The sequence below is a fragment of the Microchirus variegatus genome (genome assembly GCF_963457635.1).
Source record: "Microchirus variegatus genome assembly, chromosome: 1".
Taxonomy (NCBI): domain Eukaryota; kingdom Metazoa; phylum Chordata; class Actinopteri; order Pleuronectiformes; family Soleidae; genus Microchirus; species Microchirus variegatus.
Window position 1 is genome coordinate 18,455,913 of NC_139802.1, and position 26,684 is coordinate 18,482,596.

Below are 26,684 nucleotides of genomic sequence, written 5' to 3' on the forward strand. Positions count from 1 at the left end.
GCGTCAACGCTTACGCATGGCGCATTTCCATGACGACTGACCGGAAAAATACGCGTGGCGTCATGTCTGCATGACTACCAATTGTTAAAATTAGTCTCTAAAGTAACGCTAAACTTTAAAACTTCCAAGTACAAGTTCCACTGTAAGCGCGCTAACGGCGCTACAGGAGCTAACACAGCTAACGGAGGGGCTAACTGGTAAACGGCGCCTGGACTCGCCATGGTAACGTGTCACGCATTAACGTGAATTAACAGTGACACCCTTAACACCGTTAACGTGCACTTTTACTTTGAAATGATGTGGAACATTGTCACAAAAACATGATTATTGCAATATCATGATATCATTTTAAGCTCATAACCCTGGTATATACAGTAGAACAGTATTTTCTTCCAAGTGCCACCAGAGGAAGCTGGCGTACCACTCGTGGGACATCTACCACAGTTTGAGAACCATGAGGTTGAATGAACTGCCATGCATTTAACACTATAACACAGTAAAGACTAAAAAGTAGTTCCTATTTTGAGGATATTGTTGAGAAAAATTTAAATTTGTGCTCTTTGGAACCACTTTTATGACCTTTGAGGTCTGGTCTGCTGAAGTCCTGTACCTGTCTGCTGATGGTGAACGACGTCCACAGAGGCATAGACAGAGATTCACTGTAGCCGCTGATGTAGTCGCTGTGGTGGAGGATGGAGTATTTGGTGCGGAAGAGCACAGCGGGTCGACCGTACGGCAGGTTCCTGTTGTCTGAGGAAAAGGAGGAGCGGAGCGGATTAGAGCATTAGAGAGGAGGATTCCACATTTTCAAACAGTCAAATGATCTGGTATCTTTGCAGGGAGATGATACTGATGACACGGGGTGGATTACAGCTCTTGATATGATTGTCTATATTACAGTATGTAACTGACATTTGACTACAGGGCTGCAAGGATTCATCGATTATTAATTAATCAGTGTTGTTTTAAATAATTAAAACAAGTTTTCTGGTTTTTCAGCTTCTTAAATCTGAATATATTCTTAATTTCTTAATTTTATGCAAGTATTCATACTTGAATTTACTTTTACTCCACTACATTCCCTCTAACTCTTTGTTACTCAGAAGAAGAGGAGTCTGTATTATGGTCTCTATTTATTTAGCACTTCTCTAGTCTTGATGAGCTGCAGGAATTGAACCCACAACCTTCCAGTTGAAAGACAACTCGCCTCATCACTGAGCCACCATGGCTCAATCCTTACCCCTCACTTTTTTTCGTACTTTTGATACTTAAGTACACTAAATGTCATATACTTTAAAACTTTTACTTAATTACTTTACTTAATATTATAAAAAGTCTCTTAAACTTCTACCAAACTTTCTGGAAAGATACTTGTACTTTTACTCAAGTATCCCTTTTAGATACTTTATACAGACTGGTTAGAGTAAATGAAATGTCTACACTACCAATAAACACTGTGTTTTATGGTGGAAGACAAAAATACATGTAAAATGGCTGTGTGGCTGAACGTATACATAGCATCTACATGAGATAATTCCCTGTGTTACTAAATGTTCATCAGCTTCCAAAGGTGACAGAACGATGAAAGACTGACCATCAATAGCTTGCCTCAGTCGCTGGTTTAGCTCCTCCACTTTGTTCTGTAAGAGACAGAGCCAGAGTGACTCCAGGTTATAGCCTCGTACAAGGGTCACTTTCAAACCTCTCTGGCCCCTACTTTTTACACGCAACTGCAAAAAGATCGGAGATTGAAACAATCTCTTGCCAGAGATCTTCACAAGGGGAATCACAAAACACAAGAGTAGGTTAGGTGAAAACAGTCAGTGTGCAGCAGGGCTGGGTCTTATCGTCAAATGTAAGAAGATAACTTTTTTTTTCTTCTTCAGCAAGTGAATTATTAGTTTGAGACCGAATAATGACTGGAGATGAAGGTGGATTGACTCCAGCACTGCTGCAGAAAGCAAAGAGGCAACAAGCTCATTTCAGTTTTGAGGGAAAACTGAATAAAAACAGGTATATTTTCATTTTCATTTGAGCCCATGCAGAGGATTCTTGTTTACAGTGCTGTGTGTAAAAAAAAAAGAAAGAAAGACACATTTAACTGAACAAGAACGGAGAAGAGTCAAGAAAAGATTCACTTTTGCTGTGGATGCACAAACTCATCTCCTGAAAAGTCACAGCTAAATTCTCAATTACAGGTCATAAGGAACAACCCTTAGAACAGAGCATTTTGGCTGCTTTTTTTCCCAAATTTTCTTTTCTTTTTACTCAAAAATGTTGAAAATCGGATTGAATTTGTAAAATTTGGAAATACTTCACAGTTCAAAGTTCACTTGGCTCGTTTTCATGAACAAAAAAAAAGGTCTACTTTGTGATTTCTGGACAATTATTGCTACTTTACGTCACTATCCGTGCCACATGAGCACGAGCACTGAGGGTTAAGCCAGAGTTACGTAACTTATTTACGGATTGAGGCAGAAATATGATAGGATTTGATGCTGGAAACAGAATCATCACAATAAAAACACAAAAAATCCGCGACGAATCTGACTTGATTTGGTTTGGTTGGCAGAGCGTAGTCGACTGCTTAACGGTGTCACTCAAACACATTCCTTGTGAAATATAATTGAGAATTCAGGTTAGTTGTGTGAGAAAGCTTTTCAAGAGTCACAGTCTGCAGCAGATAACCTGAGCATTTCACATCATCAGTTTGATGTGTCACTGGTGAATGCAACTGGTATTCTGTGTCAATCACTGTACAAGTTCATTCTTTTCTTTTTTTTTGAGCTGCATATTTTAAATTCTGGCTCAAACTGGCACGAATGCGAGAGAGAGACCGACTGACTTCACTCTGAGTTTTCTCAGTCTTGGGACAGAACAGAGATGATTTGTGATGGTTCCTGTTAAGGTGGGGTTGTTCCCTCCCCCCCTCATATCTGTGATACGACAACCTAACTAAATAAATACGCTGTGATTCAGAGGCTGCAGATGGAATTTTAAGTGGCATGTGCCGCGTTTACCTCGCTGAACAAACAGTCAAATAAAATTGCCTTCATCGGTGAAAGAATGGGGGGAATGTGAATAACTGGCCTCTGAAACAGCACAATAATCATGTTTTAAAGGTCCAGTGTGTGAAATATTTAACGATCAGAGAACTCCATTGCTTTGCTTTGAGGATAATTTAGCTTTCACTGTCATCATTGATATGATCAAGCTGACAAACTGAGGCCAATCTCCCCAAATAAAGCTTTTAGCAGCTGAGAGAAAACTGGGGCCGGGGTTTGCTGCCGAGTCATCACAGCTGACCTTGTCGTCACAGTTGCAGCCCAGGTCATCTGCTCCTGCAGGAACTAGATCAGTGACGAGCGGTCTGGAAACCTCCTCTGGCATGGCGGGTCTGTAGACAGGACTCCTGAGCAGGTGGTTCAGACTGCCATGGGTCCCGTTATTGGGTGCTGGTTTCAGTCCAAGAAGATCTGACGGTGAGAGCAGTCAGTTTTCATGGGGGTTATTGATTCACACGCACAACATGAAAACCTTTAAGACGTCAGTTGCATACTCTCATGATCTCGCACGCCGCATTCTTTCCACGACTGCAAGTCCACTATTGGTGATTTTTCCATTTTACAATTCTAGCACTACTCTAGGCTCTACTCAACTCAACCATACTGTGTTTGGGTATCAGGCACGGCTGCACAAAACCGCCATGATGCCGTTTTATACGTGGCACAAATACACAAACAATGGAGGAATCTCTGTATTGCGACGATGGACCACAGTGTATTTTTGCGGACAGCAGCCTCACACTGTATGCTCGCTGTAACACTCTCGCCAGTTTTAAAAAGAGCGGGTTTGATTCTTGCGTTGGACATCGCGCTCATGACTCTTTCACTTTCTCTGACCAATCAGTGGCCAGCAGTCTGTCGACATACCAATTTAGTATCGGCTCAGCTTGCTTGGAACCTCGCCAGAGCAAGTACCAAAAAAAAGCAGTTACCAGGTACTATCCCCGAGTAGAGTTGAGCCGAGTAGTGCTAGAGCTGTATGATAGAAAAGCCTCAAATGTTATGCGTAACTTTAAATTTGCCCAGGTCTACTTAGGCCCGCACCCAACTTGCAGACATACACAATCATTTGACATTTTCTGATCTTGTGGACTCTATGTGTCCACTACATATGCTCCATGTTGTCGCTCAACAGTTCTCAGCAGTGTTCTCTTGTCTTGGTTAAAAAAAAAGCCATCAATGAAGAAATGGATACCAAATGTTGTGTTTCCATCATGGTACGGTTTGGAATGGTCGAGCTCTGGGTCAGGCCTGCATTTCGACTGAGAACAGTACCTTTACCCGGTAGGCAGGGTGTGCCCAAAGGCTGTGTCACGGAGGTACGTAGCATGATTTTGTTTGTAGCCGTTTGTTTCAACAAGACGTCAAGCGTTTTTCTGTTGCCCAATCAGCTGACTCCCTGACCTTACTGTACCATTTTACTCTGGTACCCAAGGGAAGGGTGCCAAAAAATGGAGCGGTAGGAGCAAATTATTTGGGTACTATTCCTAATGGAAGTGCAAAAAAATCCCAACATACCATACTGTACCAAACCGAACCATGGAAACAAGGCTTTAGATACTTGCTTGAGGATATGTAATGAGGTCTACAAGGTACAACCCATCACCAAAGAATACAAAGACATTTTAATGTCAGCTCGGGTATGCATGTGTAGAATGCTGGACTAAAGCAGACCTTCATTTTAGTATGAACAGAATCTGGAAAGTACAAATGTGCGACATGAAACATGGAGGAACCCTTACACACCCAAACACACAAGAGGACGTGAAACCCTTCCTTACCACACATGACATTATACAGCTCAACGTTTTCAAAGGCCGGAACTTTAGTCTTGAATCTGAACATGGGTCCATATCCCAAGAAAATGGTCTGGAAACAAAGGTTGATATCACAATAAATAACACGTGAAGTAGAGATACGGTTGACTTCTCTCAACCACTGCAGACGACCAGGATTACCTGCATGCTGTTGATCTTATTGTCGTACCCATGGTCACCAGCGAAGCCACAGTGTCTCTTCCCTTCTGGAACTTTCCTGGAATTAAGAGTAAAGATCGCACACGTCAGAATCTGTATGCTTTACACAGACTCAGACTCACTTCAATACAGAGAATCATCGCACCAATACCTTTGTTGTGTGCATGTTGACGGACAAGGAATTTAGGGCTCTCGGTTTTCCGTTTTGTGGCGTGTGTTTACAAAGTAAGTTCAGCCCAGAACAGCAGCTCCTTCACCCAACTTCAGCCACAGTCCTTACATTGTAAACCAGCCACTTTTTATTAAGTGTCCATTAAAATACTACCCACAGTTATACACTGTAGTGTGTGTGTGTGCGAACCCACAAGCGCGCTGCAAATGTAAATGACGACAGAACAAGTCCAACTCAGTGTATTTCACTGAGTTGGTTTGGGATTTACACATTTACGTCGGCTGATATACGCGTTCCTGTGTGTTGTGCCTCGGCTCACACAGCTCCACCGCCAATGATTAGCTGCTCTGTCTCTCTGAGCTGCTGCAACTCAAACCTCAAAGATTTCTTTCATTTAGCAGCAGCCTCACACGTGTGTGTGTGTGTGTGTGTGTGTGTGTGTGTGTGTGTGTGTGTGTGTGTGTGTGTGTGTGTGTGTGTGTGTGTGTGTGTGTGTGTGTGTGTGTGTGTGTGTGTGTGTGTGTGTGTGTGTGCATTCCTAATGTTGTGGGGACCTAAATCTGTTTACACAGTCACATTGCGGGGACTTGTTGACCAAAATCAAGACCCCATAAAGTAAATGACTACATTTGAAGGCGAAGACATGTTTTAAAGTTAGGTTGAGGTCAGGGTTAGGATTTAGGCCGGTCGTAATTATGGTTAAGGTTAGAGTTAATCTCCAGGAAATGAATGCGTGTGTGTACACTTATATTTGATAGCCCTTTAGGAACTTTTCTGGCAAAAACACAGTCATTATGGAAGCCAAAACTTGATCCTAATGAGGCAGATAATGATTTCTGAGGAACAGGTTAAAGTCAGCACTAAGGTTAAGGTTAGGCATTAACTTATTCTGGTTAAGGTTAGGTTAAATCCTAGTTTATGCTGTCAATAAAGGTATACAGTACAAGGACTTAAGAAGAATAGCAGCAACATGATGAACACAGATTCATTTGAATAACCTTATTCCTAACCCTTAATTATAACCAGTCAATGCCTTACCTTAATCTTAACCTTATTACCAATCACTTCATCCTAACTTTAACTACAGCTGCAAGAAATTAGGAATTTGGTCCCTGATAAGGTCAGTGTTTATGTCCGAAAAGGTAACAGCTAAACACACACAGAGGGGGAGCAGTGCTAGGGGTTTGTTTTCACTGTCGCGGTGACTTCATGGTTTACTTTGTCACTGAATCGCTGCGGTGAAACCACGTCGCTGGTTTTCATCAAAAGCCTTGTCAGCTGATCTCAGCCGACCGTGACCGTTCCAGCGGCGGCAGAGACGAGAGGAGAGGGACTCAGGACGACAACTTCTCAAAAACCCCTCAGCACCGCACGTGTTAACGATGCATCATCAACGGCAGCCCGTGTCAGCATGAAATGTGTTTTTAAGTCTTTCAAGATGTTTTTTTTCGCAGATGGGTGGGCTGAAAAAATGCCAGATCTGACTGTAACGCCACGTTTGAGAGGTTTGGTTTTGAGTTGACGCAGATGCAAATTAAAACTAAGTCACCAAAAACTTCTTCTCTACCACCTACTGGCTCATTAGCTTGGTTCTGAACACAATCTCCCCATTGATAGTGCAGTGTGTAAATCATAAAATTAATTTAATCTACATAGACTTAACATTTTGAGTTTACGAAGACATTTTACGGTAGGAAACAAAACAAAGGGACGTTTGTTATTGTTGTTGCTGAAGCATGAGTGCAAATGTACTACTGGATTACATTGTATTCTTAAATTGTTGAGCATTAAAGCTGTAGTTTGTAACTTTTACAATAGCAAATGTCAGTTACATTCAAACTATTGCAAAATGAATTACAAAACTGCCAATTACAGTGATTTACAGTGTGACACTGTATCCCCATTTGTGAGAGTGATTTGTGACGATGCAGTCCAGTTCAGCCTGGAAACACACACACTTAAATCATATATATAACATATATATTTGCTCTTCCTGTTGTGGCGGCGGAACTGTACCTGGCGATGTGCCACTTCCTCTCCACCAGCAAATGAATGTCTTCAATGCGTCGATTGTGAGAGTAGTGCAGTCTCTTCGGCAGGTGCTGCTTCAAGTAAGGCTTAAAGTGCTGGTCTGCTTTCTTACACTGAAAGACAAAAACCCACCTCTACATTTGTACAATTCTCTTTCTTTACAGCCCTCATATTTGTTTTCATGCAAGTCCTGCACTTACTGTTAAGTTTGCAACAACGGCTTTGGGGTCGTCTGAAAAACAGAGCAGTGGTCAGAGAATTTAAACATCAGCGACATGATATTTTGCCGACAACAGGAACGCGAACAGGTATGGCTGCTAACTTATAATGGTCACACAAGCTCAGAGGTCACAGAGGTGTTGGTAATAAACAGCTTAATACATTTAAAGGTGGACCAAGAGTTTCTGAACAACGCTAACGCACATTAACGCATGATGCTTTTCCATGACAACTGACCAGAAAAAGAGGGGCGTGACGTCATGTTTACGTGACTCTAGTCACGAGTCTCTAAAGTAATGCTCACACATGTATACGCAATGCACAGGTACGCTGGTTATTTGTAGCTCTGCTCTTTTTCGTTTAATAAACAGACCTTTCCAGTTGGACTATAGGCGCGCTAACGGTGCTAAAGGAGCTAATGGAGCTAACTGGTAAACAGTGCCTGGACTCTGGTGCCGCGGCACGTAAAGATGGCGTCTTTTTCCGGTGAGTTGTCATGGAAACGGGTCATGTGTTAATGTACACCACCAATTAAAGGACATAAATCATAAAACATTTCAAGTGCTGTGCGATCTGGAACTATTAGGGACAGAAAAGTGTTCTGTTGCCTCATAAAATCAAAAGCAAATGAGCATTCATGTGCAGTTTATTTAATAAATAAATAAAAATCTCTTTTGTCCTTTTTTACGTCGTTGTCTCTTACATTTAGGGTTGTTGGGGTATCTGGAGCGTATTCTGCCGAGGGACCCAGGGACGAGGATGATGTCATCAACGTTGTTCAGGTAGTTGCTGAGGAACTCGGTGCGATCGCAATGAGCCTCCTCCATACCTGAGAGCACACGGACAGATTACTTAAGTGTCCTAGGAGCACACGTCTTTTGATTTAAAGGAGATGTTTGATTACTTCTTCATAACGGACCAAAATTATATTCTGTTTTCAGGACAGAGTTTCTGTGGTCGCTCAGAAATGTGGCTATATTATGTGTAAACAATGGGAAAAGTTGCATTTGTACATTCTATAGCAGGGTTTGTAATTTTCTAGGTCCTGGAAAAGTTAATGAAAAACTAAATGTCCTGTAAAGTTTTGGAAAAGTCATGGAAATATTGCACGGATAATATTTTGGATGCGTAAAAAACATAAATAAAATGATGTAATGTGCGATAAAAATTTTAATTGAAGTGTCATGCGGAAACAAGCAGATCACTGGCATCGTGCTTAGTGACCCTCCAGTCCTCACATGGATTTTGAGATGCTCTATTCAACGACAAAATGCCAGGAAAGTGTAGTTTCAATGAGTGTGATATGATTTAACTGCGTCAATGCAAATAAAGCGTACGGAGACGATCATACACAAAAGCTAACGGAGTAGCTAAAAACACAAGGCAACACACTTCTGGGGGCGTACTCGGAGGTAAAAAGAAAATGGAGACGCCTATAGGGGACAACAATTCACATGCAAATGATGCCACACAGTGGCTGCAAGTGTATACTGCAGGCGTGAACCAAAGCGTGAACAACAAAAAAGCCCTTACAGAATACAACCACTTGCTCTCTTTTAACCATTACTTAAAGCATTACTCAAATAATAATTCAAATCAATAAGTTATGAAAGAAAGTTACAACAGAGTGGCTTTTTAAGGAGAGCTTTAAACTTTGGCTACTGAAAGACGCAGACCACGGACGTGCAAAATGCTGATAAGGAAAGACGTGTCGCAACAAACTGCATATGTTTTTTTATTTGACGAAAGTCTTAAGAAAGATTTGGAGTCAAAACAAATGGACATTCATGTAAGACTGTGGGGTGGCACCGATTTTTGGAGAAGTCATTGAAAAGTCATGGAAAACTATTGCTAAAAAAGTATACGAACCCAGCTATAGAGAACAACAGTGACAATGTTAATGAGTCTTTTGAGGAAAATATTCTTCATGGGTGGGGGGGTGGATGATTGTAGCGTGTAATAAAGCAGAGCATCCAAAAGATGTTCAACAAGCAGCAGCCTCAGTCAGAAGATGTGTGTTGTTGTTGCGTAATGAGGACATTCTGGAGTGTTTTTAATGAGAGGATGTTGATTCTATGAGGGGTAAAAAAAAACTCTAGTGGGTCCCCCCTTTTACATAAACCCAACCACTAACCACATTCATAAGGATAAGAAAATAAGAACTACAGTAAAAACAAACAACAACCCCTTCATTACACTCTGCCAAATGTGCAACAATCAGTTAAAACACTATTGATATTCACGTGTATCTATAGCTGAGGATTCTTCAGTAAACAAAACGTGCATTGTTTTGCTTTCAGTTGCATCTACCAGGTCAGCTTATAGATAAAATGTCTAATAGTTTTATACCAAAGTGTGTGTTTGTGCTGGTTTGTGTGTGTGTGTCTGTACCATGATCCCCCACCAGGATGATGTTGGCACAGCGGTGCAGTTTCATCTGCTTCAGTCCGTCCATGAGCTGCCCAACGATTCTGTCGATAAACCTCAGTGGACTGTTCAGCTGGAGGATGTGAAATGGAGACATAAGCCAGTGTGTTTGCATGACACAACATGCACACACACATCCCATATTGTGCTGTGTATGAGGCAAATTAATAAATGCAATAAGTCGGAAGCATTCACAGTACTTACGTCTGCGCTCATGGGGCCCATTTTGTGTCCGAATGTGTCCGGCTGTTCAGAGTGCATGGCATAAACGTACGGCCTGCAACAGGACATTGTGGACATGTGTTAGTAATACAGGGTTCCCACACCTTGGCTGAGATCAAATTCAAGGACTTTCCAGGAACAATTTCCTCAAATTTAAGGACCAAATGTGTTGACACAGCTTAAGATAGAAGAGCACACGACTGTACGCTTCCAAGTTTTGTGGCAACAGTTTGAGGAAGGCCCTTTTCTATTCCAATATGATGGTTTGACTTTGAGTTTGGCTTGGAAGAACTGCACAGAGCCCTGACCTTGAGCCCACGAACTGGAACAGAGATTGTGAGCCAGGTCTTCTCGTCCAACATCAGTGTCTGACCTCATAAATCCTCCTCTACAAAACGAACAGGCACAAATTCACATCAAAATATTGAAGGAAAGTCTTCCAAGAAGAGCGGAAGTTGTTATAACTTCAAAAGGGGAGCGACTCCTCTCTCTCCTGATGGTCCACACCAGGCTTCAGTCTTCTTTTTATATATAATTGATGAGCATCTTTATATAATGTGATATTTTAGATCGAAACAAATGAATCAATGATCAGAGTGCGAGATCTTGTGTTGGCTGTGTTTTTTTAAATAATTTTTTTAATCGACTATCTGAGAGGTGAAAAGACACTTTTTACAAGAATGATGACAGCAACAGCATACTCTACGTACAGCTGTCCAAAGATTGTTCTGAAACTGTGCAGAGGAACTGTGTGTGAGAATGCAGACATATGCACAAAAGTTAGTTTTTCCCAGAACGTCTCCTGTCAAATCTCTGGATAACATCCAAGTGAGTGCACAGCAGAAAAGACTCACAGAGAGAGAGAGTGAGTGAGTGAGTGAGTGTCCTGCTGCCTCCTGAAAATCCCAAACCAATCTTCTGGACATTTTCCAATGTACGTGTCTGAAAACAGCTCATGGAACATCATATTTACTGGCTCCCTGCTCCACAGTGGATCCAATAAAATCCTCACATAACGTTCCAAAAAACTTCCTACGTGCTCCTCCTCCGCACTCGCTCCTGCCGTCTCTGCTCTGCCAAGGCTCAGATTCGCTTTGTGAAAAGCGAAAATGTCTTTTTAATTTTACCCAGTTGCAGTACAGGAACACCAATATGTGACCAGCGATGGCTTTTCAACAATGTTTAAATCAGATAATATTTGAAGAAGATGTGGTCATTTGAATGAAGGCACTCCTCAAACTGCTTTAGAGAGAATTTTAGCCTCAAAGATTTACATCTTCTGGGAGCCAAGAGACAGAAACTCTGGAGAAAGTTTGGGACGATGATACCTGCTAACGTGTTAGCATAAAGAGTTAGCTTAAATGCTAACGCTAACGAGTCCAGTCACATAGCAGAAGTGAGATCTGTATCGGCCTCTGTCTTTGTTAAGAAGTACAGCCATGATTTAGTTCTTCTGCATTTTTTCCTTGTCCATCTTCATTCAACAGTGAACAGACACAGCTCCACAGCAGCAGTGAGGAGCCTCAGCTGCATATCAAGTAGTCACCCTAACTAGGCATCGATTCACAGCGATCAAACAAACCTGATTCAAATACAAAGTTTATGGTTTTAAGACCCACGATGCTGTGATTAGAAGCATGTAGTGGCTTCTTCGAAACTTCAACTTGCACAATTTTGAAAAAATCTTCTTTGTTTACTCGGTTGACGATGGGCCAAACTTGTTCCCTCTTTTGCCAGGGCGGGCCACATATAGAGGATGAGAAAACAGGAAAGTGAAACACAAAGATATAAAATGTAGATGCCAATTCACCTTTCACCTTCAGGGAGGTGCAGCCACTGCAACATGGTTAGTATCCTCCTCTCTAATGAGATGCCACTGCAACACACAAGGACACACACAAACAAGCAGATTAACGAGTGGTAACGACTTGAGGAAAACCAAAGCTGCTAACGGTGAATGAGATGGAAACACACACACACACACACACAGTTTACTGGAACAGACTGTATCCTCTGCTGCCCTCATCGACCATTAAACTCCAAACTGCTCCTTTAACTCTCAAAGAGCCTCGTAAAAGTGAGGGTTGTAGAGTGTAACACGTTTAGGAGCCGTGTGTGACTGTGACAAGTGTCTGAGAGTCAAAGGCTGACTGTGTGTGTGTGTGTCGTGATGGGAGGCCACCAACCAAGCTGCTGGCTGTCATACAGTCAGACAGTTCACAGCTGTCAACCATCAAGCCCAGGATCGAGGCCCCGAAATGGGGCTTGATGTACGAGGCAGTGGTGGGTGTCATGGAGGAACATGAGGGTGTGGAAACGGCAGCCTCCTGCTCTCAAAAAATAACCAAAACATCCCCACTACTCGTTTTTTGTTTTTAAACACATTAACACTGCTCTGGATATGTCGGCCTCCCAACACAAACAAAGCATTTTTAGAGTCACCAAATTTAAAAGGGAAGCTGAGCCCAACACACAGCGTCCACCATAGCAACAATCCCTGGTCCCCATTACCATGCCAATCCACACAGTGCTGGTATATAACACTAAACTGTGTAATGTGTTTTATAGATAGGCTTTCTTAGCCGCACACAAACCTCAGCACAGACCCTGCAGTCTCAGCCTTCCTGTCAAACGCACACACGCACGTGCACACACACACACACACACACACACACACACACACACACACACACACACACACACACACACACACACACACACACACACACACACACACACACACACACACACACACACACACACACACACACACACACACACACACACACACACACACACTCCTGTCTCTTTCTCTGTCTTCTCTTTCTCACACACCTCTGTCAGTGCCAAGTGCAAGAAAAGCACTGTAAGCCGCACGCTGCCTCTACAGAGTGGCACATCTGTGACCCCCCCCTCGCTCACAGAGGATTCCTGCATAGCTTGAACTGGCCCATTTGCACAAATTGCTGTAAAAACAGCCCCAGTCCCCCCAACCCCGTCCATCCCCGCTGAGATCTGCCTCCCCACTGCATCAAAGCTGCCACTGTGCCGATAAATGTGGGTTCCTTTGTGTTTGTACAGGCTCTAGGTGTAGTGAGGTGACCAGAGCGGGCGAAAAAGGGGGACATGACGGGGCATGTTCTGATGAAAACAACCAGTACTGACATGAAACCTGGATGTATGTCCTGGGATCACATTTTATTGAATCTGACTTGACCTAATGACCAGTAGAGAGAAAACATGCTGTGATAATAAGATCTTAACCATTGGGAAATAGTATTAATATTGCTCCAGACAGAAATCATCCAAACATCACCCTGTCATCTAAATATAGTCCTTCCCCTTAAAAATAAACAACAATATAACGATGGAAAAAATCTCAAAATGGGAGTTTACAACACAACGTGTGATGTCGCTGTTGTTTTTTGTATGTTTACAACATTTATTACCTCTTTCTAAGGACCGGCAGTGCTCATGGAGACCAAATTTGGTTGAATTTAGGAATTTGCTGGTTATGGATTGGACATTTTGGTTATTTTTCACAACTTTAAAAGGACTTTTTGAGTTGTTAAGACTCGTGTGTGTGCATGGACTTACACAGGCCAGAAGAAAGTGGCAGCCTTCAGTCCCTGTTTGAGTGCCGTGATCCAGATCTAGGAAAACACACAGCATAACAGTCATTATTTCATCATCCTGACAAGGTTTTGTTTGAAAGCCAAGGTCATTTTCTACCATAGCTGCATGGGAACAGAGTTTATTCCAAAGAATTACAAAGAGAAGAGAACTAACCGGCTGTCCTGCCCACCAGCGATGATTGAGTTTCTCTCGGCTCCTCAGGGTGAAGGTGGCGTCAAACACTGGGTCATACATGGAGTTGCCAATGATACCATGAGACTCTGGATAGAGGCCCTGAAACGGTGCCATTGAAAATGAACGTTATTGCTTGTGACATTAATGTTTGCCCTCTTCGCTCTGCGCTGCATACCAAGGCCATTATTATGAAAGCAGCGGTTTCCATACTAGGGGGCCGCGATTCATCCGTTTCAGCGCAGCACAAAATAAAACGAGTATCACTGCAACAAAGGCGCAGTCTGTTTTAGTTTAAGAATACAACACCTCCAATTCATGCGACAGGAAAGCAAAACAGAGCACTCGCACGAGTGCAGTGGAGGCTTCAACTGAAGTTCCCTCACAAAGTCTTAGAGACACTGATCTGTGTTTACATAAAATCTCGGCTGGATTATTGTAATTCTCTGCATGTTGGCATGTTAGATTAGTCATCTGTCCAGAGACCGCATCACACCTGTGTTGCACTCCCTCCACTGCGCTTCCTTTTAAAATTGTATTGCTGTTTTTTTGACAGTTTGGCACCATCTTACCTCTGTGAACATCCCACGCTCTAAGGGCTGCTTTTAGATGTGCCAAAATCATCCAGTAAAAATCTGGGGCAATCTGACCTTTTATGTAGTGGCCCCTAAACTTTGGAACGATTTACCCATGGAAATTAAATCTGGCCCCATCATTGATCATTTAAAATCCCTTTTAAAGACCCATATCTTCTCTTGACAGAGGTGAAAGCCTGCAAACGTGACAGAGTCAGCATCCGTGTTCCTTACCGTTGCCAAGGAGTAGAGGTTTGGAAAGGTTTTGGACGGATAGACAGGTCTCATGTATGGAGCATGGGTTCCACACGTTCCTGACAAGAAGAACACCTCACTCTTTACCCAAATGCAGCTAAACAAATGTGTCATTTTCAAAGGATATGTACACTCCCGTTCAAAAGTTTGGGGTCACCTATACAATTTTTTTGTGGTTTCCATTAAAAGTCACACTTTTATTCATCAAAAGAGTTACAAAATGAATAGAAAATATAGTCAAGTTAGACAAGTTTAGAAGTTAGCTGTGCTAACATAATAGTACAAGGGTTTTCAAGGGTTTTCTAATCATCCAATAGCCTTCTAACTCAATTAGCCTCTATACACCTATGTACATATTCCATTAAAACCCATACGTATGCAACTAGAATAGTCGTTTACTACATTAACAATGTGTAGAGTGTGTTTCTGATTCATTTAATGTTATAGTCATTTAAAAAAAAAAAGTGTTTTTCTTTAAAAAAAAATAAGGAAATTTCTAAGTGACCCCAAACTTTTGAACGGCAGTGTAGCTAAAGCTGGAGCAGGCCTTACTGAGTTTATCGATGTTGGGTATGACGGTGTTTCCTCGCTTCACGTAAGACGCTCTGAATCCATCCACGGACAGGATGATGAGAGGTGGACGCGCAAACCTACGCACGCACACATGACCAGAGGGAGAAAAACAAATGGAATTACAATGCAACACTGTAATACAGAATTAACACTTTATATATTCTTTAGTGGACATATGTAAACATACCCAGCGGGACACTCAGAAGTCTTGATCTCGTCACACTCGTCCTGCAGCCATGAAGTGTCCCCTTAAAGACGGATGTATTGTTAGCTTTACTGACAGCAGCCGCTCAGCGTTTGTAGGTTAAACAGCTTCAGGGTTTCTCACTGACTTTGTTGGAGTCACCACATGTTTTGGATGGATTTTTATAAATTATGGAAATTAGTTTTTTGACATTAATGTCCTCTTCTGGATGATATACAACAGGTTTAATGATCCACTAACATTTCATCACCATTTTCAGTAGAGGCAAGGCAGCTTAATTCCTATGCATTTCATAATACAATGGCAACTCAATGTGCTTTACATAATACAACATTTAACAATAAGAATTGGAAACAAATAACATAAAAACATGCAATCTGAGAAATAAAAATAAAAACAATTGAGAAATAAAAATAAAAACAGAAAATTTCATTAAATTTAGTTCTTATGGGTCTACAGAAAAAGAGAGAGAAATTAAATATAAGATAACGATTATTTTCATAATCAATTAATCTGTTAATAAATCTGTTATTAATTGATTAATTAAGTAATTGTTTGGCTCAGAAAATGTTGATCGGTGTTTCTAAAACCTGGAAATGGTGACGTTCTCAAATGTCTTGTTGTCTTAGATGCTGCATTCACAAGAATCAATTTCATTAAATTGAATAATTGCTCCCCATGCACCATATTAGTGAAAATTTGGATTAAATATCTGGATTTTAATATTGTGAGGATATTTTCTACACATTCCGGTCAAAATTCCTCGGCTCCACTCTGATCACACACCCTGGCATATACAGCTTGCGTACCACTGGTGGTTCATGTACCACAGTTTGAGAACCATGGGGGAATAGACCATACAGTAGATACAATAAATAGCCAGAATATATACAGTACAGTGTGGGCTTTGAATGTACAGTGTAAAGCATGATTGGACTTGTTATAGAGATATATTAATAGAACTAACCTTTACACAGTGACCTGTAGTTGGTACAACAGTCTCCTCTGGCCAAACAGTCATCAGAGCAGTGACAGGCGTGCTGCTCATTCCGAGTCTCCCCACATCGATCTTTACGACACTCGTATCCCCCCTCTGTGTGTGTGGAGAGAACAGACAGGGGTGGATAAGTTCACAGAATAAAAAAAAAAAGAAACATATTTTTTTGAAGAGAATCAGTGAAAACCACAAGAAACTTAAAAGAAATGGGACCAACGAATGATTCACATGAGAGCACCAGAAAAAAAGCCATAACTCAAAAGTAGCATTCGACAGCGTGAGGGCAAAGACCTAAGAACAAGCATAAAAGCAAGTATATCATCATTTTTCTTACATGGGGGAGGATTTCAGTGGCAGGGCTGTGGTGAGCCAAAGACCACCAGCCTGAAGACAAGACCATAAATCCAGACCACCAATACTACGAAGTAGCAGGGGTGGGAAATGCTGACGGAGGCACAGAATCACTGCGGCGCTTCAACAGAGAGAAATAACGACCAACAGCCCGCACAAAAACCAATAAAAGCCATTTTACTCCCATGTGTCAAGTGCAGGGACATTAAAGTGATGGCGTACGACCAAACTGTGCAGCTGTACAATCAGGCTGCAATGTTCAGTGTCAACATACTTGATTAAAAGACCCTTTTTTATTTCAAAGTAACAATAAAGGCAACAAATACCAACAAAAGAGAAGAGAAATATGTCGTTTTTTGGTAGATTCACAATAATTAGTTTCTGGCTATGAATCATGGAAACAACGCGGAACGAGATTAAAGGAAGAGATCGACTGATCGGTCGTCAAAGTAAACAGGATTCAGACTCTTTTTGAAGTCAAAGTACAAATATTGACGTCTATCTTTATTCATCCATGTTACTCTGAACACACAGTAAGGGTTTGATCCACTGCTGCCTCCATCCGTCAAATCAAACGCGTTATTTGGTAACTTCATTTGTTTGAAACAAGGGCTAAACAGCTCATCGAAATTTTATATCGAAATCGCAATACAGCTTAGTGCGATTTTCAAAGCGCAGGAGGCCAAAATGTGTGTCAAAATATCATATTAGATGAATTATTGTCTCGATCTATACACATCGTATTCTACAGACTGAAGAGAACATCTCTGTCTCTCACAGAACTGTACAAATATCACACATTAATCCCTTTTAAATATGTTTTTTGAATGAAAATGTGAGCGATGATGTAAAAATGACCATATCGCAATGGCATTTCCTGTCAAAATGTCGCAATTCGATATTAATTCAAGATCGTTCAGCACTATTTGAAAGCCTTCATCTGAGCTAAAACTGCGGAGAATAAAATGTAAAAATTGAATAATATCTAACTGCGATTATTTTTGACAGGAAGTGCGATTTCGATATGAATTGATATGATGATAATGGTCATTTTTTTACATCCTTATTCTCATTTTCAGTCAAAAAACATATTTAAAATGATGACATGATGATCAAGACATGAATGGATTTAAATGATATTTGACACACATTTTGTCTGCCTCCTTTCACAGTAGGTTCTATTGCCATTTCCATACAATTTCAATTAATTGTGCATCATTTAAATTTTGAGAATTACTGCTTGTTCTTTGAGCCTGACAGCTCTGTTGTGGACACTTCCTCTCCAAACATGACTATCCAGTTTTAGTTCCATTTTTCAAACCAAACATAATGTGTCAGTTAGTTGTCAGTTCATATTTTTTTCAGAATAAAAGCTCGGAGTTCTGGGTGAAACTGTTGTTTTTGTGAAGATAAGCAAACCGCTTAATAAACATTTAAAAAACAACAGATTTTTGAAACCTTCTCTGGGGCCAAATGCTAAGTAAAACAAAACTTAAGGGACAGGAAATGACATCAGCCACAGAGGCTACTGGGAGCTAATAGCAGTTAGCGTTTGGAAAAGTGATAATTTGCAGGCTCTAGCATGACAGATAAATCCTCTGAGGCTGGAAGTTTTTGTAGAACTTTTCGCAGACTGCGGACTTCCGGTTTACGGATACCGTTGCCCTCACCAGCATTCTCGTGTGTTTCACAGACAAAACGGAGCTCAGCGAGACAACAATTCCAGGAATTTAGCGCCTTGTGACGTCTCAAGGAGTGCAGAAGTCCTTGTCGCGTGTTTTATCTCCTGTACTTAGACTGAGGAGAACCACAAAAACATGAGTGAGTCATCTTTTTTCACACTTTGGTGACTGATAGGACCTCCAGAGTCCTGAGTGTCCTGCCCCCTAAGACATTCTTAAAAAAGTCTAAAGTCATCAGCTCCAGAAGCATGAAAACAGAAGTACAGGACAGTGTGTGAGGACGTCAGAGTGAAGGACGATGGCGTGAGCGAGTGAGCACCTGTTCTGAGGCAGAGCTGGTCAAAGTCAGAGCAGCAGCTGTTGTACGTCTTACAGAGGTTGTCACATCGACAGTTGGGCGGCTCCAGCTCGACCAGCTCGAAACACCTGTTCCTGCAGGAGCCGGAAGTCGGAACGTACACGGGACGAGCTGAGGAACAGAGAGACGGACAGAGAAGGAGAGACCTTTAATAGGTTTTTTACATCAGGTAGACACTGCACTGAAGAGCTTTGTCATTTATAAACACTGCTGAAATAAGCAGCTGTGTGGATCAGGGAGGTAGAGCGGGTTGTCCACTGCACCTTCAGTCCAGTCCACATGGACACTGATCCTTGTGATACTCCTGACCGCTGTGAGAATACGCTGCATATAATGCACTGTACTACACTGTGCTGTACTATACTATACTGCACAACACACAGCAATATTGGACAACATTATACTGCACTGGACTGTACTGTACTATACTTCATCATGATTTTGAAATACACTACAGTATACTCTATGACACTATACTACACTAAACTATACTGTACTATACTATACAGTACCAATTCATACTGCACTGGACTGGACTGGACTATACTTCAACATGAAATACACTACAATATACTCTACTTCACAGCACTACTGTATAATAAACTATACTATACTACAGTATACTTAACTATACTACACTACACTCTACTACGCTATACTACACTACATTATACTACAGTACAGTATACGACACTACAGTACAGTATATGCTACACTATACTGCACCACACTATACTACAGTATACTACACTACACTATACTACACTAAACTATACTACAGTATACTACACTACACTACAGTACACTATACTGTAATACACTACAGTAAACTATTCTATACTGTAGTACACTACACTACAGTACCCTACAGTATGCCATACTTACATTACACTAATGTACTATATACTACTATCGTACGGTGTATAGGACTGTACACTGTACTATACTGTAGTATATTATGCTATGCTCTAATATATATTACATTATAGTCTACTATACTGTCCTGCACTATACTATAGTATTGTTGTACATACTATATGTACATTGTACTGTACCATACTACACAACAGATGTGCGTGTGAGCGAGTATGAATGAGTGAATGTCAAAACTGTATGTAAAGCTCTCAAGAACCAGAACAGCGCTACATAAATAAAGACTTTTCCTTTACCTGCGTCAGTAATCGTTTACAGGGATCTGTCAAAAATCAATCACATTTTGTTTGGTTTAGGACACAAATGGTGCTGAACCCGTAACACGTTTAACTTTCAAAAGCCCGCACAAAAACACAGAGTTTGGCACTGATACTGTTATCTGTATCCGCCGTGTACACACTTTATTTTTAATCTCATTTTACAACCTTCAGTTTGACATTTAGCCATCGGGCACATCAACAAAATGAGAAGAAAATATTTAAAAAATGACTGCGTCCCTATATGACATATTCGTAACATACTACTTTGTCAAAAAGTGAAGAAAAAAACCCTAAAAGAGTCAGCAGCTATTTAATATATGGCTTTACATGTCATAACAAAATATGTGTAAAATGTGCCAAACTCAGCAGTTAGTAAACTTTAAATCCACTCATGGGAATTGAACTGTGGTAATTCTGTCTCGCTGGGGGACACTCGAGTTCCCTCCGACACAAAGATCGCTCTTGTCCTCAAAGCCCCCGAGCGTTGGAGGCTCACTTTTGGCTCCTGAGCTGCAGCGTGAGATCCTTCCAGCTCATTAGTGAGTGCAAACAATAATAAAGCAAAACATCGTCTGAATCACGGGGCAGGGATTTAAGTTAGACGACACTCGTTTAAAGGTTAAAAATAAAACTTTGTTTGTTAGTTTACTCATTTTGTCCTGAAAAGGAACCAGGACTAAAACATCAGAGCAAAGGTCTCATGATGAGAGATTATAGACATTTGAGGGTGAGGGTGAAAACAGTATAGTCTTCCATCCATCCATCCATCATCTACTGCTTTATCTGTGAGTTACTGTAAATATTGTATTTGCAACCTTGTCTTCTATAAACGTCCAATGTCCCCACACGAGGAATCTCCATTCCCGGTAACATTTCGTAAAAGACCTGCATGTTTTATCTGCGTTCCCTTGTCTGAACAACGTTCAAGTTCTCCTCATTTGAGGACACACCAGGAAAAGTTCCAGATATTTCACATCTAGTGAATGTCTTTCCTCCTGAAAGCTCAAGCCTGTCTTCTTCGCCTGGATCATCTGGACATTCTTCTACTTTTAGGAACACGTCTAATTCAAACAATCCATCTCCTGCTCCTTTCTTCATTCAGAAGATGTCCAAACCCAATATTTTTGGACATTTTGTGGCCTTCACATCTGTCTGCGAATGACTGAAAAAGCATAGAACCCGACATAGGAATACAATACATGATGAATACAGTGCCTCACACAGTAAGTGATGACGACATTTCCTGGTTATTTAATGTGTTTGAGTTTTTGGGCACAAAAAGTTCCAGGTTAGAGCTCAGGAAAGGTTGTGGTTATTCTCTAACTTAACTGTGGTGGTGGTCTGCTGCTCGGTGGACTTCATAAAAACACAGCAGAACATCCTGTGCGGAAAATATAGACGATTAAAAAATCCGGTAAAAGGACACCAAAGGGTAGAATAAAATAATTTGTATGTATTTGTATAAAATACATGTTAAAAGTCGGACTTTAGTCAGACTAAGACAATAATTAGTTTTTTCTTAATGTAATGTAAACACGTTAGCCCGACTAAAACTGCACCAGCCTTAGTCGGACTAACATACCTGGATGATGTGATTCATAGTCCGATTACTCCTGTATGTATACGCTTAGTCGGACTGGAGTCTTAGTCGGACTAACATACCTGGATTATGTGATTCATAGTCCGATTACTCCTGTATGTATACGCTTAGTTGGACTGGAGTCTTAGTCGGACTATCATACATTGGTTGATGGGATTCATAGTTCGATTACTCCTGCATGTATACGTTTAGTGGGACTAACATACCTGCAACAGGCCCTAAAATGATAAAATGTTGGTAAAAGATGTCAAAAAAATAATACATAAACATTCTCTTCAGGGACACAGTTCCAAAGTCGAGGACCATAATACCAGAAAGTTTTGGTTCCATTGAAAACCTGAGGGTTCTCAATGGTTCATATATTAGAAGCAAATCGGATAAATAAGTGGAGGCTGAGACATTTAGAGCTTTAAAAATAGATAAAAGAACCTTAAAATCAAAAAGAATTTAAAGGAATACACCTGACTAACACAAATATCTACAGGAGAAAACAGGTTGAGAAGGCAGTTCAGTTCTCTGTGTTCTGTAAGATCACTGTTTTGTGTTTACGGTGCTTTAAAAAAAAAAAAAAAAATAGTGTCACGACTGATTTATGGCCTTCAGAGAAACACACACCACTTCAGACGACACCTCCATGAAGACAAGACAGCCCCGAATGATCACGGGCTGAATGACGAGCGGTGGTGAAGTGGAGAAGCAGAGTGTGGAGCAGGAATGAGCTCCAACGCTCTCTCTCTTAATATTGACTCAAGGTAAAGGAACACAAACAAACACACTCTCTCTCTCTCTCTCTCTCTCTCTCTCTCTCTCTCTCTCTCTGTGTGTCTGTCTCTCCTGAAAAACACTCTGAAGCTGTCCAATCAGGACGGTGCTGGGCCACAGTGATCCACTGTCCACACTCGCTCATTTCATATCCACTGGCAGACGCGTCATATAGAAAATAAGCAGGCAAACAAACGCAGTGGGAGAAATTCCTCCGCAGCTGCCGAGGAAATGTGTTCCTCTCATGTTCTGTGGGTCACAGATGTGCGTCACACTGTTTGACGTCACGGTGATTGATTGCACTTGAAGCTCACATTGGGTTCAATATTTGTTGTGTTTTTTTTTTATGTGTGTGTGTGTGTGTGGGTGACATATGCATATTATGCATCTGTTTGAAACATGCGTTAACTATAGGGACGGAATAATCAATCATTCACAAATCGCGAATTTTCAAATGACGCAATAGTCTGCAACTAATTATATATTTTTATGTTCTTATTGTGTGTGTAAAAAAAATATATACATCTTAAAGCATTTAAAGCTGTCGGCCACAATTGTCAAATGAATTCCTCAGTGCGTTTAACATGTATGTTAAAAGTCTGACTTTAGTCGGACTAAGACAATAATTACTTTTTTCTAAATGTCATGTAAACACGTTAGCCCACTAAAATTACACCAGCCTTAGTCGGACTCACATACCTGGATGATGTTATTCATAGTTCGATTACTCCTGTATGTATACGCATAGTCAGACTGGAGTCTTAGTCGGACTAACATACCTGGATTATGTGATTCATAGTCGGAGTTGGACTTGGCGTTGTGCGTCTTTGACCCAGAAGTAGAAGGAGATGACGTATAAACTGCTGGACAAACACAACAACCACAAGAGCTGTGCTTGATCTAATTTGCATTACGATTAACACGTACAGCAGGTACGAAACATACAGAAGCACAGCACGGTCCATCTCAACGTTTGCTGTTTGTGTTTCTGTGATGTAAAGGTCAACAGGAAACTGAATCAATAGGCACTAGCTTAAGCTTACAGATAAATCAATAAATAAATCAATTTGCTCCTCCACATGTATACTCGGACTGGGCAAGTTGTCCGGTTGCCTGTCTTAGTCAGACTATGGCCTTAGCTCAATTAAACTGTGCAGTAGCTGGAGTGTGATTTCATACGGAGAGGATGTTTCTTTGTGTGCATAAAACCAAATCCAGAACCAGGAAATGGTGAACCCCACCTCTGCCAAAAGCACCACAAGTGGTGAAGACGTTAAAGCGGTTTGTTGACATTTGAAAAAAGTAAAGTCATTTTTAGTTCAGTGAAGTGAACTCACATATGTCTGTGGTTTGCAAAAAAACATACGTACGTACGTCGGGGACGTACAATTCTGGAGTGGGTAGTTAAAATGATTTTGGGGAAATAGACGAAAGGAGACAGATAGCGTAATTGTGATTTAATGCAGTGCCACATGGATAACCATTAAAAATATTATAGCTCCAGTGTGTAACTTCTATTACCACATGCACAGAGACAGCTCTAGCTTTCTGCCAGACATTAGATTTTTCTTCTATGGCTCTTCAGTGTTTCTTGTTTAGACTTCATTCAGGAAACTTGGAGCTGTGTTTTGAAGGAACAGCAGCAGCAGCAGCAGCTGTGTCGTGTTTGGCACATGCAAGTAGTGTTTTTAGAGTGCATTTGAACTGGCTTTGTGCTCTAATGTTGAGAAAAGGGGCAACAATTGTGATCATAATTAAAAACAGTTGTGAAATCTTACTGAACATCCTTTTCATTGGCGCTTCTTGGTGTTTTCAGCTGTAATTCAACTACACAATGATTGTCTCGCTTTACTTAGGGGCGGGGCTCTATCCAGTTCTTATAATACATCCATGTCATGTGATCTTTACTCACACTTTTTAGAATTATATTGTAGGCATGTAAACAGGGCTTTGTGATTCCTTCTCAATACAATATTTTCACGATGAGTCATTACTGGTAATGTTTTCTACATTCCTGCTGATGTACAAACGTGGACGTGCAGTCATTTTAGGGGCCTTGAATCACTGAGGTTTGGCGTTGTGCTGTAGTACAGAGTGTACAAATGCGACAGATTTCCCTTGGTTTGCAGAAAAATTAAAATAGCAAGGTTTTTCTTGGAGACCAGGTGGGTCTCACAGCTCACACTACCCCGTGTGCTAAGCAGCAGCTGAATCACAGCGACACTGTGCGTGATTTGTCCACTGCTGTTTGCAAACACAGAATTCAAAACTTGGCTCCTCCTGCAAGACTCAATTAGAGAGAGAGAGAGAGGGAGAGAGTAAAGGAAGGGAGCAAGAACTAAGTTGTTGTTTTGTGGTTGTTTCAGATTCTAAAACAGGAATAAACACAGCGTTTGGGGCGTCTTGTGTCATTTGTCACTTGTTGTGCTAAAGCACATTATGTCAAATTCAAGGCCCGGGGGCCAGATGTGGCCCGCAACGTCATTTTATGTGGCCTGCGAATGATTAATTGGTCTTAAAAATCTGTGTTAAAATAGGTCTATGCTGCTTTAAGGTGTGCGTTGACCATAAACTACATTTCCCACAATGCATGTGACGGCATCACCATCGCGGACCGGGTTACATCTATAATGTTGATTAATTGACTGTTGACCTGGTAGCACCGGTCACGACATAATGTCGATGTGAAGTTGTGATATATGACCTGCGTATTGTGCTTTATTTTGAAAGGGGGGGTGGAAGTGTTTTACTTTGAGTATGTGCCGGACTTCCTGTCTGGTGCGATCTGCTCTGTTGAAATGTACGCGTTTCAGCAGCGGCAACGGCAAAAATAGAACAGCTTCTTATCGAAAGCGCTTCGACACGGCGCGCCCTGTGGAAATGCTCTCATTGATTAGAATGGAAGCTATTTGCAACGACGACCCGTCCAGTGGAAATCCAGGGTAATAATTAAGATTATGATTGAGTCACAAATACACTGCATTTTATCAAATTTAAATGATAATCTCTATTAATTCAAGGAATATCTGTCTGTCCATTAGGGGTGGGATTTGGTGATACATCGTCGTCCTTCCTCACGCAATTTGAAAATTGTTACGGTGGAGCAAATATCGATATTTCAATTAATAAATTAAAGCACTCATAAGTAAACACTTCCTGACAGTTTCACTTGGCAGACGTCGTGACTTCACGTCTCCTCACGGTGGCGCTGCTCAAACGAATAAGGGAAACTTGGGTGGAAGTCAACTGGCCGAAGAAGAGCGGGATGAAGGTGGAAAAAGGTATGTCCATGTTCAATACTTAAGAGTTTATGCACTTTATGCTCTCTATGTTGTGAATAAATTGAGAAATCCTGGCCTGGTTTTACAGATAACGTGATGTATCGCTGTATAATTGTCTTGCAATATATTGATTATCACAGAATCTCTGTATTGCGATATTATTGGTATCATCCCCACCCCCGACTGTCCGTCTGCCTTTTAATCGCCATATAACTGTCCAACGGTTCACTTGACAGGCTTCAAACTTGGCAGTTGACTTACTGAGGCGACCAGTGTGCGTGGTGCCAACTATGGCAATGTTTGGACGATAAATGCCAAAGTTACACCACTAAATGAGGTAAAAGACGAGTGAAACATCACTCACTACTCGTAAGTACAGGTTTTTAGGTGTGTATAATCTTAGAAATAGTTTGCTTTTCATGGCCTCAGAATAAGTCTTTTATGTGCACTTTAGCTAAGTGTACAGTGCAGACTTTGGCGTTCTTTAGAGATAATCAGTAGACATGGGACAGATAGTCGATAAACACAGACTTTGAAACCCCCCACCCCCCCACCCCCCGTCTTAAGGTTTGCTGGATCAGATTCAGGCCGTTCAAAGATGCTCTGTCTGTTTTCTTTCCCCAGTAACAAAAAGGATCGTACTCACACTCGGTCCTGGCCGAGGTCCCGTCTTCTCTGGTGCGTCTGGGACGATCGTAAACGAATCCCAATCCCACATCGGTGCCACAGACGACTGAGAGGATCCAAACAAACTGAGAACAACAAAAACAATTTCACATCATGATTCTTCATTAGATGAAAACATACTGTAAACAAGGTCCTCATTAACTCTTTTACTTTCAGTCCTTAAGAAGATTTAGAGGTACAGTAAATATGACTGAAGACTTTTCACCCAAGTAGTACACATGCAATACTTAATTGACATGTAGTAAT

At 41.2% G+C, this 26,684-nt stretch overlaps 1 protein-coding gene across 1 annotated transcript in view; it reads right to left on the minus strand.

The window, feature by feature from the left end:
• enpp2 (ectonucleotide pyrophosphatase/phosphodiesterase 2) overlaps positions 1 to 26,684 on the minus strand; it is a gene marked incomplete at both ends in the record, with an annotated part of 31,664 nt that overhangs the window by 4,074 nt on the left and 906 nt on the right. Inside the window, 19 exons of the mRNA XM_083886462.1 lie at positions 611 to 750; positions 1,595 to 1,730; positions 3,307 to 3,476; positions 4,847 to 4,934; positions 5,024 to 5,099; positions 7,230 to 7,357; positions 7,445 to 7,476; positions 8,167 to 8,292; positions 9,855 to 9,963; positions 10,095 to 10,167; positions 11,923 to 11,988; positions 13,710 to 13,765; positions 13,902 to 14,021; positions 14,729 to 14,808; positions 15,302 to 15,399; positions 15,510 to 15,570; positions 16,495 to 16,620; positions 18,877 to 19,026; positions 26,398 to 26,503. Of these exons, the coding sequence (XP_083742588.1) occupies positions 611 to 750; positions 1,595 to 1,730; positions 3,307 to 3,476; positions 4,847 to 4,934; positions 5,024 to 5,099; positions 7,230 to 7,357; positions 7,445 to 7,476; positions 8,167 to 8,292; positions 9,855 to 9,963; positions 10,095 to 10,167; positions 11,923 to 11,988; positions 13,710 to 13,765; positions 13,902 to 14,021; positions 14,729 to 14,808; positions 15,302 to 15,399; positions 15,510 to 15,570; positions 16,495 to 16,620; positions 18,877 to 19,026; positions 26,398 to 26,503 (1,941 nt within the window). The remainder of the gene's footprint in view (positions 1 to 610; positions 751 to 1,594; positions 1,731 to 3,306; positions 3,477 to 4,846; positions 4,935 to 5,023; positions 5,100 to 7,229; positions 7,358 to 7,444; positions 7,477 to 8,166; positions 8,293 to 9,854; positions 9,964 to 10,094; positions 10,168 to 11,922; positions 11,989 to 13,709; positions 13,766 to 13,901; positions 14,022 to 14,728; positions 14,809 to 15,301; positions 15,400 to 15,509; positions 15,571 to 16,494; positions 16,621 to 18,876; positions 19,027 to 26,397; positions 26,504 to 26,684) is intronic.